This window comes from Pinus tabuliformis, chromosome 3_1 (genome assembly GCF_031772625.1).
Source record: "Pinus tabuliformis cultivar Carrire ecotype Pingquan chromosome 3_1, CPIR1, whole genome shotgun sequence".
NCBI lineage: Eukaryota > Viridiplantae > Streptophyta > Pinopsida > Pinales > Pinaceae > Pinus > Pinus tabuliformis.
This window is the reverse complement of record NC_142301.1, coordinates 292,862,230-292,881,383: the sequence shown is the minus strand read 5'-3', so window position 1 is coordinate 292,881,383 and position 19,154 is coordinate 292,862,230. Positions and strand designations below refer to the sequence as shown.

The 19,154-nt window shown below is 36.8% G+C and overlaps 3 protein-coding genes across 4 annotated transcripts in view; 2 read left to right on the top strand and 1 right to left on the bottom strand.

The window, feature by feature from the left end:
- Positions 1-2,441: 2,441 nt before the first annotated feature.
- On the bottom strand, positions 2,442-3,692 carry LOC149186938 (U-box domain-containing protein 13-like). Its single transcript, XM_089409504.1, has one exon. The coding sequence runs from the start codon at positions 3,690-3,692 to the stop codon at positions 2,442-2,444; it is 1,251 nt and encodes a 416-aa protein (XP_089265630.1).
- A 483-nt stretch (positions 3,693-4,175) lies between these two features.
- Positions 4,176-5,182, top strand: LOC149186937 (LEAF RUST 10 DISEASE-RESISTANCE LOCUS RECEPTOR-LIKE PROTEIN KINASE-like 1.2). The gene is made up of 2 exons (XM_089412707.1): positions 4,176-4,388; positions 4,477-5,182. The coding sequence occupies exons 1-2, from the start codon at positions 4,370-4,372 to the stop codon at positions 4,806-4,808; spliced, it is 351 nt and encodes a 116-aa protein (XP_089268833.1). The 5' UTR covers positions 4,176-4,369; the 3' UTR covers positions 4,809-5,182.
- Positions 5,183-15,731: 10,549 nt separating this feature from the next.
- The window catches only part of LOC149186935 (uncharacterized), a 238,773-nt gene continuing 235,350 nt past the window's right edge, over positions 15,732-19,154 (top strand). Inside the window, exon 1 of one of the 2 annotated variants that reach the window (XM_089411242.1) lies at positions 15,732-16,216. In XM_089411242.1, the coding sequence (XP_089267368.1) occupies positions 15,778-16,216 (439 nt within the window). In that variant the 5' untranslated portion in view covers positions 15,732-15,777. The remainder of the gene's footprint in view (positions 16,217-19,154) is intronic. The other variant, XM_089411241.1, reaches the window with a different exon arrangement.

The following is a 19,154-nucleotide window of genomic DNA, read 5'->3' as shown; positions in this document are numbered from 1 at the left end:
TGAGCATGGAAGGAAGTACACATCTCCCTCATAATGGGTTGTAGAATGCACCTCTTAGTGCAATTATGGTTTATCTAATGGTCTTAAACATTGTTAAACTTGTCATGTTGCAATTTTATTGTTATATTTTTTTTTTCCACAAAGAACTATTAGTGTCATCTTGCCTTTGTGAATTTATGTGGCCATGTATCAATGGATTCTCATCTACATGAAGATTTACAACCTCATTTTATATTAACACGACAATCTTTTGAAATTATTTGGTGACATGTCTATTTTATTTTTCTTTCATCTTACAAAGTCATAGTTGATTTTGCATTCATATTATTTTTAAAAGAAGTCAAATATTTGTTGAAAGCAAACCCAACAGATAAAATCTCTTTATATTCATATTTATTTGTATCCATTTTTCATTGTGCTTAATAAGAAAATCCACTATATAAGAGCTTTGGTGAGATTTGTTGTTTAACATTCACCATTACATTTATTTAAGGCCATTATAAAAATCTTCCACATATCAAAGAAAGAATATCACCTCTATAAAACCAAAAAATGTCTTTCTTGTTTCCACAATATTTTCTTTCAATGTTGGTCATTCCCTTCACTAAAAAAGATATCAACAATAGCCATTACTGACATTTTTTTTGTAAATCTCACACTAAATCAATTTGTCCATTGCAACATCGTTGTTTGAGCATGCAAATCATAAGCCAAAAAGATATCATGATTGTTTTTTGTTTTGGTATAGAAAATAAAAAGTACCATAACAATTCATAAATACGCCAACAGGCGTTTCATTATGAATCTCATCCTTGGGAGATTTGTCTTCCCTATTCTTCATGATCTGACATCGGTCGAGACATGGTGATTAGCCCTAATTTAACATCTGTCAAGACCGCGTGATTAGATTGTGTGGCTTTGTCTTAACCACCACCACCGAAGACGCATAGAGAGCCTCCATCACCGTGAGCAGGGGTTAAATTTGACAGGTGACCCTACCCGTCAAGGAATTTTTTTATGATGTTTTTATTTTTAAACTTCCCATCATATGACTTTTAAAATTTATTTGTACAAGTTTCATCTAATTTCAAATTGTACTCATAATTGTTCAAATTTTCCATTCTTTGTTGTACCATTCGACTCAAGTCTCATTGCTACACTTTGTTTTGAGACCTACTGATCAAATTTTTCTGCAAATTTTCCAGATTGTTCAAATGTTCTGAGTTTTTTTGTTTAAAATGGAAATAGTGATAAAATAGATGGGAAATATATATAGAAACAACAAAAAATAATATTATGAAGTGAAAAAATATATATTCATAATTACTTTCACATGAAAATAATGAATGTTAATATTGTTGCAACAAATTTGACAAAAATAATTCACTCACACATACCATGTTTTCCATTTGAGTCACTACCATGTTAATCCCATTAAAAGAACAATAGTTGTGAAATAATTTTCAAACCAAAAACATATCTTGAATATTAATAAAACGTTTGGTCACATTTATAAAAATAAATCAATATAATGATGTGCATTTATTTATAAAAATAAATAAATATAATGATGTGCATTGTTGATTAAGGGGCAGATGGTTCTCAATGGAATAAACTTTTCACATTACAAATTCTCACTGGAATAAACTTTTCACCATACAATAATTTGTGTTCATGTAGGGTCTCGTAACTTGGCGAGCACTGGGCAGCGCAAGAGAATGTCATAGAATTATTATTATTTTTACTTCAGCAAAAAAGCCTAGTGGATGCCAACTGAAATATATGAATAAAGAATGGAACGCGCCCCTCGTGGGGGGCGACTCAGGGGCTACCAGTTTCAAAATCTCAGGATGACCAAATCGACCTCTGTTTTCCTTAATTACGAGTCGCACTGGTCTGAATCCACCCTTTGAATTCAAAGCTGCTCTAGAGAAGCCGGAAATTTTCAATTCCGTTGAAGATTTGGTCATGGTGGGAAAAGCCACACTAGACATTACTGTTTTATAAATTGAATCTTTTGAAAATGGGGGGAGAGAATTTGGTATTTCTTTTCCCAAAGCAAAGAATATGAAATTTTCAATTCCGTTGAAGATTTGGTCATGGTGGGAAAAGCCACACTGGACATTACTATTTTATAAATTGAATCTTTTGAAAATGGGGGGAAAGAATTTGGTATTTCTTTTCCCAAAGAAAAGAAAATGTTGAAAGGCCAAATGGCATGGTCTTCGATGTGTTGAAAAAGCTTTGATTCCAATGATTTTATAAATAAAATAAGCAATTCAGAGATGACACAAAATAAAAAATCATGGGCAATGGGGAATAAGTAACCCAGACAAGCTTGATGGCCCGGGTTTCCTGTTTTTTATTGGGCCTTGCTCCTATGTATACCTGATTTACTTTGATAGAAAACCATAACCAACTGCTAAATCCCAGGACCAGCCTTAACAATGTTCTGAAATTTTAGCACGGACAAGAAAAGTTCTTACCTTGCTACTGTCCTGTCTTGCAAGATAACATAAGCATTCCATTGCTTTGAGTTGAATTGACTCCCATTGAAACGATGTTAATGCTAATAGTCTGGGGATCAAATTTTCCTCTTCAATTATCTGACTGAAGGAGCTCCTTTCCTGGCATATATTACAGAGCTCTACGAGGGCTGCCTCTGTCTCTTCGTCGCCGCCTCCTCTAGGCGAGACCAATGTCTCTGCTGCATTTTCTAATCTGAATTTGGCATTTTTCTCCTTCCACTCCTGTATGAGCTCCCTCAAACTGCGGTTAGGAGTCAAATGCTTAGTTGTGAGCTCGCATTTCTTGATAGGGCATGTAGTGTTGCCACTCTCAAACCACTTTTCGATGGCAGATCTTTCATAAGTAATCCCCGACTCCAAATTCACTGGATCCTCCATTATTGTGTCCTCCAGTGGGCAACAGAAATGCGAAGGCACAACAAACTGGTAATCAGGAGAAGAGAGTGGAGCAGAAACAATACCAGACCTACCTAGAAATTCCTGTATTTGATCAAGCATGTAAGCCTCGGCCCTCTGTTTCTCATTCTCGAGGTCTTCCTTCTTCTTTCTTACAACTTCAATCTCAGACTGTAGAAAGCACTGGTCTGTGGGCACACCCATGGCGTTGGCCACCTGTACAATTAACTGCAACACTTGCTGGCTGTCACTGTGCATCTCTTTCATTTCTCTCTCAATCTCACTTGCAAGGGACTCGCTTCCAACCTCCCCCTGGAACTCCGCGTTCCTCATGGTCTCACACAGAGCAACTGTTTTCTCCTTGATCTCCAGTGAAACGTCCAGAGTAACAATCCTGAGAGCATTCAAAGACCGTTCTATTCCTTGAGTGATTTCCTTCATTTCATCTGGCAGAATCCTGCACTTGAGAAACAAATACATCCAGCTCCCTGAAGTATATGTGTTTATGAGCTTGGAGGCATTGTTCAGCTGTGTTTGCAAGTCTTCCAGCGGAACTCTTAGAGAGTTTGAAGACCCATGAATGTTTCTCTGCCACAGCTCTAATAGAATGGGCTCTATTTTTTTTAAATGGCTTGAAAACTCTCTGAAACTCCTCTTTGCAAACAACACCTTGTGCGCTGCAATGCTTGTGTCTTTTATTTGCATCAACAACCTTCCTATTAGATCACTGGCAATGTTTACGCCTAATGAAGCCAACGCACCTGTCATTTTGATGAATTGCTTTGTGGGTCTCTCTCCCTCGAATTATATTCTGAAGGGGTAAATAAAGGCATGCTCCCCTTAAATATAGTTGTACGAATGTCCATAGCATGACTGCAAATGCCAAGGCAACTACAAAGAAAATGCCTAGCATTTACAGTGAGGCCGAAGTGGGTCCTCTTTGAAACTTCTTATGCCTAGCGCTATGCCGCGGTCACTCTCCTTTGTCCGTAAATGCTAACCTTGCAAGTTGCTGGAGATTATACAGTATAAAAAATATATAATGTAACTTGTAATGTTAAATATATATATATATATAATTTATAAAAAAAAAAAAAAAATTAACTTCTAATTTTTAAACATGGACGTGTTTTTAAAAATTAATGGCAAATTACACATGACGTAGAGATTTGAAATTAAAACGTATTTTACCGGTAAAAAAACTAAATACGGGCATACGGGCGTCAATTAACCCTTGACCGTGATAACAGTTCGCGCGCCATATGTTGAGTATCCTGTCAATGCGAACAAGGCCACATCTGCCATGAGTAGGTTATGTCTCTGGAGGTGCTGAGTTGGTCGAGGAATATATACTTGTTCCTTCTCCTTGATGGTTGTCTCTTGCTATTGCGAGACTGAGGTTGATTCTCTACATCAGACTTCTTTATGAATCAGGAAAGAAGGGTATGAAAGGCATTGTAACAGGTAAAGATACTCTCGCAAGTAGATTCATTGATTAGTTAATGGGTATAGCGCGGTTTATCGATTACTAAAATCATTTTAACAATTCCAGGTGTTTCAGTTGGAGCGGTTGTGTTGATAGCACCAAGAATATTAATGGGTCTAATTTGGTGTAGGATAAGGAAAAGTGATTGCTTTCAGAATAGTTTAGTTGCTCATATCGTGAGAGACGATGAGGACGAGGGTATGGAAATAGTTGTACAAGGTAAGATAGGGATTATACCTATTTTCTCCTATGAAGTACTGAAACAGGCAAGGAATTACTTCGACGAGAAGAATCAAATTGGGGATGGGGGGTTTGGTTCGGTATATCTATGCAAACTCCCTGATGGTCATGTTGTGGTAGTGAAGAGACTGTATCAGGATAAATCTAAAAGAGTTTAATAGTTCATCAATGAAGTGCAAATTTTTTCAAGCTTTTATCATCCAAACCTGGTTATTCTCTATGGTTGTACATCCCCAGAGTGTCGAGATATGTTTCTTGTTTATGAATATGTTCCAAATGGAACTTTGGCAGATCATCTTCATGGGGAACAGAAGAAGGAAAACGTCTAAATTGGGACACTCGTCTAAATATTTGTATAGAGATTGCTGGGGCACTGGCATTTCTTCACAGCCTTGAACCACTTATATTCCTCAAAGATGTAAAGTCTACTAATATTTGGTTGGACGAACTTCCGGGTCAAAGTGGCAATTTTGGGCTCTCAATATTTGTGCCATTGGATGCAACCCATGTTTGCATAGCTCCATAGGGCACATCGGGATATCTTGACCCAGAATACCATCAATGCTTTCAACTCACAGAAATTTGAAGCCTACAACTTTGGGGTTGTTTAGATGGAAATTATCTCGGCCAAGATAGTTGTGGACATAAATAGGACCATAAGGGAAATTGTTCTAGCTATTATGGCTATAGCCTAAGGTTCAATGGCTATCGCCTAAGGTTCAAGAGGGATCTTTGCACAAGCACAGGAGAAGGAAAAACAATAAAATATGAAGGAAATTGTGAAGCAAATCAAACAAATGGAGAGAAATGTAAAGACCCTACATTTCATCCTCTATCCCCAACTTTTATTTAGGAAAAGTGGCTCGGCACAAGAACAACTCCTGAACATACTGTGTCAGCCATGTAGTGTTCCTTATGGTTGTTGCTTGTTTTATTTGAGGAAATTTAATGTACACTGAATCCTTCTGGACGATGCTTATTTTTGTTGTGTGGAGTGGATCGCCTGTGGGTGCATCATGTATGTCTATAGTATATAGAATCGTTTCTTGGAAGGACCATAAACGAAGAAGGAATAAATTGGCAGATGCTTTTACTTTGAATTTTAATGTACTATGCACTCTTTACGTGTCTTATTATTGTTTTTCAAAATTGTTTAAAGGGAGGAATAGATTTGAATTATTCCAGTACTTGCTGAAATCACATTTATATATTTCTTATGGTAGTGATCCTTGCAATAATTCTCTAGCAATAATAAGAAGGTGAGGAATCTCAAAAGATTTCAAAGTCTCATGTATCATCAACGTATCATGTATCATCAACGTATACCACCGTTGGATGTTATTTTTGTCTCGGCCTGATGTGCTTTGTCTAGTTAAAATTTCCAGATACCTTCGCAGGGAATGTCTCTGTCACTTCTGTGTCAAACGGTCATCCTTTAAGTGCTTTCCAGGTTCATTTCCACCTTCCTCTCGAGATTTAGGCTAACCTCCCAAGATGAAGAAGAGTATGGTACACTTAGAATTGTCTCAAATTGGACATGGTAGCTTCTTTTGCAATCACGTTAATTCCATGAACCTAAACTTCAACATTTGCATCATTTCTTGCTTCAAAGTGAGTCTATTTTTTCATTTTGACAACTTTGTGTATCGTGTATATTGGCATCGCCTTTTGGACGATTGTAGGACTCGATTCCAACACTACTTCCTTCGTAAAAGTATTTATTTTCCATGATTTCCCCATGTTAGCACACCAAATTTAAGCATCTAAACCACCTTCGTAAAAGTATTTATTTTCCATGATTTCCCCATGTTAGCACACCAAATTTGAGCATCTAAACCATCTTCATATGTGGAGCACCTTTACCTTGTTTTGTATGCTTTCAGCGCTGATGGCCGATAAAAACCAACCTTTGACCAAGATGGTCCGATATAACACCTACAATTTTTGATAAATATATACCCAATGATGTGGCTCTCTATATTGCATTCGTGCTTCATGTACTATAATTTTTGATAAATATATACCCAATGATGTGGCTCTCTGCATTGCGTTCGTGCTTCATGTAGCAATACTTAGATTAACAATTCAATTTTAGTTTCTATTGATGATGATGATACAATTTTCATCGAGTTTCTTAGACAGATTTTGAAGAGAATTTTTTTTTTTTTTGGAAATTATGTTGAGGGGATTTTACTTTTGGATAGTTGACTTTATATTTGAGTGGTTGGCAATTTCTGAAAAAGGGGTAGAATTAATGTCTTGTTACTTTTTGCGGGCTCATATTTTGTTTTGGTAACATTTTTTAGGGTTCTATTATGTTTGAACAAAATAAATTTCATTGGGATTGTTTATATTTTTTGGCTAGGTTGTATTGATTTGGGAATTACAAACATAATTGGGACACTTTAGGGACTTTTCACTATTTTTGGATTTTATGTATTTTTGGAAACTTCAATATTATTTGGGCTTGTCAAAAACAAATGAGTAGTTCCGGATTTTTGTGCATTTAAGCATTTAAGGAGACAATCTTGTGCATAAGATGTCATATGGGTTAAATGTCAGAAGAGAGATGGCCTGCTCTAGACTTATTTGGCGATTCCATTAATAATAAAGAAGGAAATTCGAAATAATTCCATTAATAAAAAAGAAGGAAATTCGAAATAATTCCATTAATAAAAAAGAAGGAAATTCGAAATAATTAGAAAATGCAGGAAATTGTAACCATCCTAAATTGGTACTCTCTTCTCATAATTGACCTCAACTATTTTTAATTTGTATTTTTTTTCCATTTTCACTCTCGAGTAAGAGCAAGGTGGGTCAATGTTGTTAAATAATGATTTACTTAATTGTCTATATTAAAGTCATGTATAGTAATACTTCCCCTAGTTCATTAAATCCTTTTGTTAGCCAACAGACTTTCTATCTAGAGCCTACGTGACAGATATATTATCTGGAACCTTGCAAGTGTGAATGGTTCCACCTACCCTACTTGTTAGGTCAATGTTATGAGCATAAAGTTTGTATATTGGATAGTGTTCACTGTTGGAGAGACCTATTTGTTATTTTTCTATGTTGTATGGGTACATCTGGGTGTGGTATAGGCACGAGTATGATGAGGACAATAACTTTTTAAGCAAGGTTCCCATAATTGGTGGAACTATGAAATGATTTATATGGACTACCTAAACCCATGATGAGCTACCATTCTTTTTCATGGTTCCACCCTTGTCCATCATGATTATGGAGAGTTCATCGACACAGAAGATGAACCCGTGATGGGCTACCATTTTTTTCATGGTTCCACCCTTGTCCATCATGATTATGGAGAGTTCATCGACACATAAGATGGTTTTGCTGAGTGGATAATGTTGACCACCAGTATGCAAGTATGGGTATGGATACATGCATAATAAGGAAAAAGAAATTTTGAACTACATGTATGTGGTGATCTGACATGAATTTTCATTGGAAGATCATTAGGTACAAGTATGGGTTGACATGACATTAATTTTCATGAGAAAATCATTAGGTACATCCTAGCCTAATAAAAGTACCATGTAACCATGCACTTTTTTTATTTGAACCATTCCTTATTTTAGGTAGACATCAAAGGTGATTGGACTACATGTTATAAGTTTTTTTTTTCAAAACTAGGTTGAGCCTAAGCCACCACATGTTATAAGCTATGAACAATTTACAAACTTTTCTTTTATGATTCTATGTTTGAAGTAGTGTGAGCATGTATATGCCCATTGCCATTATAGATAAAAAAAAATGATGAAGCAGGAATCCATTGGGGAGGAAATCCCATATATTACAAATTATTAGTGACTTATCAAGCTTTGCCCTTATCTTTAGATTGTCCCACCATGCACTTGATAAACTTTCTAGCAAGGAATATTGACAACGGAAATATTTTCTTTGTAATTTAGCTACTTCAAGATTAATATATAGAGGAAAAATACAACTATTGTTAGTTGCATGATTTCCATGAAGGAGCAGGCCTGTAAGTGTAAAAAAAAAAGATAATGTCACTTACTAGCTCTCAAGGAGAGCCGCTTACTAGCTATAAACTAGATGATTGAGACCTCGTAGGGTATGTACTTTACTAGTTGTGAACTAGACGATTGAGACCTCGCAAGGTTTGTACTTGAAGGAACTAACATTAAAGAGACAAAACTAGCATAAAACCTCAACAAGATGGATCTTGGGGGGTGTCTTCATTCTTCAAGGTGGAAGTTGTGCCTTTGTAGTGCTTCACCTAGACAACACCTTCATTATGACCTCTTCTTGCATTTCCTTGGTTTCTCAGCATTGCCAATCTTAGTCTCCACGTCAACCTCCTAGACAACATCATCATTAAAGGCTTTGGAACCCCAAATAACATTTTTTAGGGTGTCATACATGTTATCAAGATGTGCTAATTAATTGTCATATTTTTTGTCAAGATCATCCACCCTTTGCGAAATTTCAAATTTCTGATTACCTCTACTTTCATTTGCAAAGGTCACCAGCTCCTTAACCTTCCAATACAGTTCTAGCGTTGCAGCATATTTGGAATCTCTACTCTTGGAGTGACTAAGGTTAGAAAGCCAGAACATTAGCTCTGCATCAATGGATGTATTTAGAGTCTATCCCTGGTTCTCCCTTACCTTTTCCTTTATGGTTGTCACCTCTAACTTCCAACCTTTGTGGAGAAGCAAACATGATAGGCTTATGCAGCCCTGTGCAAGGCTTGGCTTCTTCCTTCCGTAGGCGTGCATTTCTCCCCAAGTTCCCAGCTTGCTTGCACTTATGTGGACGCCCTTTGTGGGAACTCTCAACATCTGACATGGTAGAAGGAGCGGGCTTTGGCCAAGGAGAAAAAAAGACAATGCCTAAGCCATGGGTGCCAGACCCCCAAACACAATGTCCAAGTGAAGAACTTAGAAAAACCCTAGACACCAAACAATGCTAAAGTCGCTTAAAAATCCAAAGCCTTAAGCATATTAAGCACCATGAATCCTAAGCAATGGCATAAGATCCATTGGCATGGGTCTACCAGCCCACAAACTAAGAGTTGTGATAATGCAAAAGAGATCACTGGAATCCCCAGACCATGACAACCAATCCAGAGACTAGCATTGGTGTGGAATCGAAGCTCAAACCAAGCTTCCACAATGTCATGATTATACTCATTTTCCTTGTGTAATGAGACCCAAAGTGCTTACTACCTTCCCGAATGGCCATATGATCTCCAATTTTGAATGTCTAGGTTAATGATGGAGAGTGGGGAGGGTCACTATGATAACATCTTGGTCCCTTCCAGTGCTTCCCTCTATGCTTCTTATACTAAACTTCGTTGCATGGAGGACCCTCATTAATCCATGCCACTCCCCTTGGATAACCTCCTTAATACCCCATCCAGGGTAATAGGAAATGCAACTATTACTAGAACATTTTATTTAATTAAACTTACCATACAAAAGGTCTTTTTTGTAGCAAACAAGAAGATAATATGGATTTGGGGTTTCATCTTAACATAAATAAAATAAGGAAATTCCACATTTCTACCCATGCGGTTTTGGATAACACAGAATCAAAATATGAAGAGGAGAACACAAGTGTGTTTTGATTAAAAGGATTTGGAATATCAAACTATTTTGGATGTTTTTCATTTGAATCTTTATCTTTGGAACCTAAGAAAGCATTCCAAGTAAATAATTGCTTTGAAATGGTGTTGTTTGAAAACATAATGGTATCCTCAAAGATGTAGTGGACTTCTTTGTTCAGTAGAGGAGGATGCCTCAACTTTTAAAATGGATACTTGCCTTTATGAATGGACTCTATTATGCTATTAAGTGATATTATGCTCCACCCTCTAATGCAATGGGCCTGGACACTGTTAGTCTCTACTTTCATTGAGTGATCATAGTGTGCCCTTTACAAACTATTAGAAGATATAGATGTGCTAGTAAATACTTGCAGTCCTTGCAAATGTGAATGGTTCCACCTGCCCTGCCTGTTAGGTCAAGGTTATGAGTAAAAAGTTTGTATAGTTCAATGTTGGAGAGACATGTATATTATTTTTCTATGTTGTATATGGTACATCTGGTTGTGGTTTAGGCACAAGTATGATGAGGACAATGACTTTTTAAACAAGGTGCCCAAAATTGGTGGAACTATGAAATGGTTTGTATGGATTGCCTAGACCCATGATGGGTAAGCATTCTTTTTCATGGTTCCAACCCTGTAAATCATGATTCTGGAGAGTTCATCGACATAGATGATGGTTTTGTTGAGTGGATAATGCTGGCCACTAGGATGCAAGTATGGGCATGTATGCGTGCACAATAAGGAAAAAGATATTTTTAACTACATGTATGTGGTGACATGACATGAATTTTCATGATAAGGTCATTAGGTATAGGTATGGAGAGACGTGACATCAATTTTCATGAGAAAATCATTAGGTACAACCTAGCCCGATAGAAGTACCCATGTAACCATGATTTTTTTTTATTTGAACCATTCCTTAGTTTAGGTAGACATCAAAGGTGATTGGACTACATGTTATAAGTTTTTTGTTTTTGTTTTCAAAGCTAGGTTGAGCTTAAGCCACCACATGTTATAAGTTATGAACAATTTACAAAGTAAACATTCTTTTATGATTCCATGTTTGAAGCAAAGCAAGCATGCATATGCCCATTGCCATTATAGTCAAATAAAAATAATGGAGCAAGAATCCAATGGGGAGGAAATCCCATATATTCTAGGTATTAATTATTGATCAAGCTTTGCCCTTTACTTTAGATTGTCCCATGGTAAAATTGTGATATTGGCATGATCATGCACTTGATAAATGTTCCATCAAGGAATATTGACAATGGAATTTTTTTCTCCATAATTTAGCTACTTCTATATTAATATATAGAGGCAAAATCAACCAGTGTTAGTTGCAAGCTATCCATGAAGGAGAAACCCTGCATCTGTAAAAAAAGAAGAAGGTAATGTCACTTACTAGTTGTCAAGGAGATCCTTACTAGTTGTCAAGGAGATCCACTTACTAGTTGTGAACTAGATGACCGAGACAACTTTAAATTCAAACTTAATATATCAATTATTATTTTCTTTATTATGAAAACCAAGTATAACTTTTTCAATTTAACAATCCTATTAAGTAATAAGGCTGCATGTACAAATAAGTAATGTGTGTGGCCCGTGGGTTGCTACAATGCACATATCCTCTCTATGTGCTCTACCTCCTATCTCTCCTGGCTATCTTTGCTCAACTATCGAATAAAATTCTCTCAAAAGAATGAAATGCCTCTTCCTCCTAGTGGCCTAGTTATAACACAACTCGATAGCCTACTAGTGGTTAAGTTTAACTACATCAACTCTTAACTAGAGTTACAATATAAACTCTTCTAAAATATTTTACATCATAAACATGTGGCTAGTCCCTTTTCCATGAATAATGGGGGCTGACGTGAGATCCACTCGAACCATGGTGGTGAAAACGAGAAAGTCAACTCATGAGTGGCATAACTTTTGCATACAGACTCTAATTAACACACTTCTTGCGTCGTTAGAAAGATCTATGTGTGTAGAACAACATGAAAAGTCGTGGCGCTAAAATGACAAAGTTTTACCCCCAAAAATGTTGTTTGATGCCTCAACACACTCCCAAAATGTTTTAGACCTCGTTTTGCCAAACTGGGTTTGACCGGTAAAAACAGTCTCGTGAGATGATTCCTCCACTTTTTCCACTCTGAATGCATCAATATGGATGACAAACAATATAATGATCCAATCCAGATCAAAAAGGTTGAAAATAGCCAAGATAGGCCCCCTTTTTCAAATTGCCTGCAAATATCTCTACAAATTAGTTTCCTCTGCAAAACTGAGCAACATAGTCATTCTAACCCAATTGGTAGGGTGAGCAATTGGAAACCCGGAGGTTCCGGGTTCGACCCACAAATCTCGGCGTCGTCGGTTTTGTTGTATTAAATATAAAAATTATTATTATTTTTTTAAAATGTGGGTCGAATCCCCCCTCTGACTCCCATGCTCTTGGTCTTGTGGGTTGCATGGAACCAAAGGTCATAGACCATAGGCCACACACCCTTCCCATCTCTGACACCTTGGTTATGTGGAATAACATGGGCTTAGGGCCGTTGCCTTGGGTGCGAGTAGGGTGCCACGCGCTTGCCTCTTTACTTGTGCCGTTGGTTATATAGTCGTGCCACAAACTAAGGACTGAGCCGATCGGGTGCGCCCTTCCCCCCAACCTCTCCATGACTTGAACTTAAATAAAATATGTCGACCATCGTTATTAAGAATCACCTGTAGCTTGGTTGGTTGGGAGTTTGTTGCACATTTGGGAGGTCATGGGGTTGAACCCCGCGGAGTTAGTCAATTGATGCACACAAAAAATTGGTGCCATTCCTGAGACCACGTCGTAACCTTTCATTGGGCCATGTGGCTCCCTTTGATTGGCCCACGGGGTGGCTCAGGAATAACCCAAATCACAAACCCTCTAACCAATACCAGCACACCATGTGTCCTCATGGGATTGGCTTATCTGGTATCCGTACAGTTCATTCATCCTGTTGATGTCAACACCATGTCATCATACGGTCTGCACAGTCAACCCTGCAAGTTGACTTTTTAGTTATTTTCCAAAAACTTCAGAATGTGATAAGTTCCTCATACGGTTTCAGATTTAGGCAATTCAAGCATTGTTGGAATCAGAATGACGAGATCTACGACTTGGCACCTGTTTTGGGAGATTTTGAGCACTTTGATTTTTGAGCAATTTTTTGATCCCCTGGATCAATAAGTGAGGAGAGGGTGGCCTCTTGTCAACACTAATGAACAATTACTAAAATTGTTTAAAGACCCAAACAAAAACCAAAATTAACCTTGATCATCCAATCTATGACAACTTGCATGAAATTATAAAGAAGAGAATATCTTAGAGAGTTTGAGGAGGAAACAGAGAGGAGGGAAGAAATGTGAGGAAAGCCAATAAATTAATCATGCCAATAGTAAAAGGGCATTAAGAGATCCAAGAGTAGTTCTAATAGAGAGAAAAATGTGAAAGAGGTCATTTATTTATAATGAAACTAGATGTTAGAGGATAAAAATGACCAGTCTCTAACTCAAGGTAGTCTAGGGTTTTTCATTTTTCTCACACTATTGTTTTTAATCTCAACATACTACAATTATTCACATAAGCAACTATTTAACTCTCTTGGTTGCGGATATCAAATGCAATGCCTTTGGTTGTATCTATGAGATAAATGAGTCATCAAACGTTATCAAAAGTAAGTGAAGGGAAAATAAAATAAAATAAACAAATAATTTGTCCAATAAAAATAAGATAAAATAAGGAAAAACAAGCACAATAAAACCTATTTCTTTTCAACAACCCAAAACACAAATTGGAGCAAATGCATCCTAAGCATTCTCATAATTTGTAAGAATAGTCCATGAGGTTTAAAAAACCTTAAATTTTAGGGAGTTTTAATTAGGCAATTTGAGGGCGATCACCTATGTTTCCAAAATTTAACTAAGAGGTGTATTAAAACTAAGTTAATGTCCCTTGAAATCATATATTTGGACCATGTGAAAATTGTTAAAAGGGGAAGATTAGCTCACACACTTATGCATTTAGGAGTCCTTTGAGTGTTTAATACATTCATATAGTTCTAAAATATGTGATGCATATTTATTATGAAATACACATTTTATACATCATATAAATAAATCACAGCTACATGAACCACATACATAACATCCATAAGGAAAACCTGGCTCATAAGGCAAGAGACACGAGACATTGTTGCAATTAATCCCAAAATTAGGGAGACTTATTACTTGCTTGTTTATATAAACATGTTTGAATGGATGAAGGAAAACAATAATAATAGAGAAAATTTTAGAGAGGCACCTAAAAAATGATGAGTGATAGAGAAGTGACAAGGATCCACCCTACTTCTTAATCTTTATGAACTCCTCCCACATGTTAGGGATTGATGAGAGAAGCACAAGGAACAACGTAAAGGCCAAATTATGGTTGTTGTAAAGGAAAGTGTGCTCTTGTGAGAGATAATGCTTGGAAAGGGAGATGAGGAAGTCAAATACCATGGTTATGTTAAGTCCTCTATTACATTGATCTCCAAAAAATATGATTATTGATTCATCAAAGGCTCTCAGGGACATTGTCATCTCATCTTGTGAACTTACTCACAATCACTTCAATTTTCCATGTATATATGGATGTTGCCTATTCACACTATTGTCCTCTATCTTAGAAAACCCCTTAAGATGTGAATATTGATTCCTTAAATGCCATTGGAGACCCTATCAACTTATGTTGCAAATTTGCCCACAAATGCCCAATTTGTCCATGTACCCATGGATGTCTTCTATGCATATCATCACTACAAATGTGTTTGGCTTCCTTGTTTCCATTCCCAAGCGTTATCCCTTGTAGAAGCACATATTCTTATGTGCCAATTATGATTTAACCTTTGCAATGTCCCTCAAGCTTGTCCCACTACCCCTTGACGACTTCTCTTTCTTTGACAAGTAAAAAGAGTTCAAAAAAATGAAGAGAGAAGAACTCCTCTTTAATTATCTCTTAGTTGTCATTTTTGAAACATCTTTCCATTTCTTGATTTGTTATTATTGTTTTCCTTCACGTATTTGAATGACTTTTTATAAATAAACATATAATAAACCACTTAAATTCTATAATTAACTTTTAATATAACTCAATTATTAATCATCTTCCTCATGCTCATGCCTAATAAATCACCTCTTTTAAAATTGAGACTTCACCTCTTTTAAAAGTCTCATTGAGACTTTTGTACATTGAATTATGAAAAACTTCTTCTTGTAATATACCCAGGAATAGCAAATCACCTCTTTCATGTATTTTTTCCTTTGTATGAGAATACTCACAACACTTAACCTATACACGCCATAAAACCTACTCTTAACAAAACCATAAAATGATGAATTATGAAAATGGAAGTTTGCTACACAACCTAGTGAGATATAAAATAATGAATTATGAAAATGGAAATTTGCTACACAACCTAGTCAGTTATAAGAGAAAACGTTGCAAGGTCATGGAATATGGCGGCTACAATGGCTATAGCAACCCATGCGTGCAAACTCAATACTAACACCGCTATTAAGTTCCTCTCTTCCTGCTCTTCTGTTCTCCATTCCAACATTTCGACTACTCCAAGACCACCTACAAAACCTTCCCACCGTACACGATATCCACAATGTCAAAAGCTTTTCAGCATAAACAGGAATTTGTGCTGTCAATGTAGAGTGGTCTGTGGCAGGGATTTTTGCCAGGATTTAAGCTCCAGGAAAACGCTTTCCACCTCCGCTAGTTTGGCAGACACAGAAATAATGGAGCAGCAATTTGAGGAGTTCAAGCAGCAGTTGGAAGATTCTGGAAACGTGAGGGAGCGCCTTCGCATTATTGTTGCTGATCTGGACTCTGTCAATCGCGTGATGCAGGCTGATCTTCTCCAAGTTCACTATTCGTCTCGTTCTCCTGGTATTTTAGCCCACATATTCTCTCTCATATTTAATTTAGAAGGCTTGAATGTTGTACCTGCTTGACATATATTAGATAGTTTTTGGATAGTTCTTGCCCATGTTGGGTTCAGAGGGAATAGTGTCAAGTGAGTTATGGGCCCAAAAAATTATGATAGAAAATTTAATAGGAGAATGCGAACAGAAGCACGCAAAAAACAGCTCATATGGCTATCTGTACTGTTAAATTTGTTTAAATATAATTTAATTTAAATATTAAAGGTCACTGGGGGCAAGATATAGCAATAGAACAATTAACAAAATACAAAGATGAGTAAGCATGGGGAAATGTAAAAGACATAAAATAGTACACGGAGAGTGCCGAAACAGATACCATCAAACCCTAGAGAGCCCAAAAGAACAGAATGGTAGAGGGCTCAAAGGTCACCAAAGAAGAAGTGCAAAACTTATAAAGGTGTCAACCAATTGGCTCTTATGACATCCAAGGCAGAGAAGATGCTTGTAATGACATTTGCCCTGTGCCCTAGACAAAGAAACTGTTGAGAAGGGATTTATCTAAAGAACGTTAATTAAAAATGTGTGAAGAACCCTAACCTATATTAGGCTACAGCTCTAGCTTGAAAGAATTAATTAATTCAATGGGTTGTGAGTAGCACTGGATAGGAACCGGCAAAATATTATTGTTCTGCTATTGGAATAACCCTAGCTCACATCAACTAAACATGTCCTGGCCTTATTTGGGGCATTACAGTAAACAGGACAAACCCTAATGCCACAGCTCTAACCTGAAAGAATTAATTCATACAATGGGTTCCGAGCAGCATGTGATAAAAACCAGAAAAATATTAATCGTTTGCTATGGGATAACCCGCTACACATGAACTAAACATGTGTCGCCGTCACAAAGCAAACAACACAAACTCCAATGCAGGTTCAAAGTTTAACTATATATGAATAAAATTAGCTGTCGATTACTGGCCGCCTCGATATTAGAGGGCAATGCTGCAATCGTACACATAGGTCTCACCCTTACTTGGCACATTACAAAGCAAATCACACCAACCCTGACACAAAAGTACACACAAGTCTTGACCTTACACGGAAAACTCATCTGATTTGCGACTACTCGTGAGCCAAACTTGCTGCCAAGGAGTGGGACTTGTTGAAATTTCTGTTCTTAATGCTTAATGCAAATTTGGAAATTTTACTTCTATACTAGGAGTTTCCTGGATCATCTAGTCCCTGTGAATTTACAGGCATACTGATCTGAAATATAATTTACAGCATGAAACAATGGAGAATATTTCACTTCTGTTCAACTGCAATCATCAAGGCAAATTAAGAGAAAAAAGGCCAAATGTGTGCTAATAAGTTTCAGCCCTCCAGGGAATCAAGCATAAACCTTGCCTTAAATCCTCTTTATGACAGCAGTAATTATAGCACTAAATCTGCCCTAATGTTCTCAATATCAATGTTAATACCCTTAATTATTTCAGCCTTAACGTACATCAAATCAGCAAAACATACCAGTGCTGGAAATTACCAAACCATGAAGACAATGATTGCGGAAAATCAAACTTGCAACAATGCCATTTTGGGCAGTTGAAAACATCTTATATATATACATATATATAGAAGAGATGAAGTTCGCGTACATGCTCCCAGCTTAAGATAAGCTGGTACAACCCTTCAAGCCCTCCAAAACCCTAGTTAGGAAAAACGTGAAAAACCCTATCTCCGCCAAAGATCTTCCATAAGCTAGCATCAATATTGGCAACCCTTTTTGGCTCCAACCAAGATGTCTCCTCTCTTCTCCAAAAGTACAACTAGGCTTTATCACCAAATCCTAACTCCTTGCCTCCTTAGGGCAGAAACCCTAAACCTAGACTTCAAGGATAATCAAGAAAACATAGTGCCTTAGGACAAGAGACATAAGGTACAAAATACAATCTCCAAGAAAGATAGAGACTAAATTGGTTTTCTCCTAACATCTCTAAACACAAGATGACCAAGAGATATAGAATGAAAGGACTCCCTTCTTCCAATATATATATTAGAGATAAGGGAGGTCAACAATACAAAAGTGGGCCAAAATCCTTACAAGTAGTCCACTACAAACAAGTAGGCCCATGCATGTGAAATCTAAGTTACCGGAAACGCCTCCCCCAACTCCCGGAAACGCCGTTCAGCGTTTCGGATACGGAAACACGTACGAAATGGCTTGGAAACTGCATGGAAACGTTTCCTTTTTTTGGAAACGGCCAGCTTGAGATCAGAAACATTTCAAAGGAGTTTCAGGAAAATTTGATACGTTTCCAGAAAATTTGGATACATTTCCAGAAAATATGGATACGTTTCCAAGTTTCCAGGTTTCCAGTTTTCCAAGTTTCCAATGTTCTAGGCACTTTATTGCAAGAATATATTCTAGGTTTGTTTGTCCAGAGCATGTAAATGCAGCTGAATTCTTTGCAGACCTTATATCCATTGATTACAACTCATCTGAAAGTGAACATTTATCTTGGAAAAGGATTTGTGACATGATAGAGGTATTTGCCAACAAGTTTTCAACAATGCCAGATCTAAAGGATGGAAACCTAGAATTTGGAATGGAAACTCATAAGGTATCTATGAAATCAAGAAGGAAAGTTGTTACCCACAATGTTGGTTGGTGGAAGCAGTTTCTTGCATTAGGTTAAATTTCTCAATATTTCTTTACTAGTATCATACTTCACAATACTTTGCTTAAATTGTGGCATCTTGATTCTTGGTCATATGATCTTAGGTTGTGAATAAATAAATCCAGCTTACTTCTTTCTATGAATTTCAGAGCATCTCCTATTGTAGCTAATGGAATACAATCCAATTTATAATGTGTAGACGTTGTTATTTACAATGATTAAATTTACATTATATTTGGTGATACTAAACAATATTTCTAT

Excerpts from the sequence above, each read along its gene's own strand:
- LOC149186938 (XM_089409504.1), bottom strand. The coding sequence starts at position 3,692 with ATGACAGGTGCGTTGGCTTCATTAGGCGTAAACATTGCCAGTGATCTA.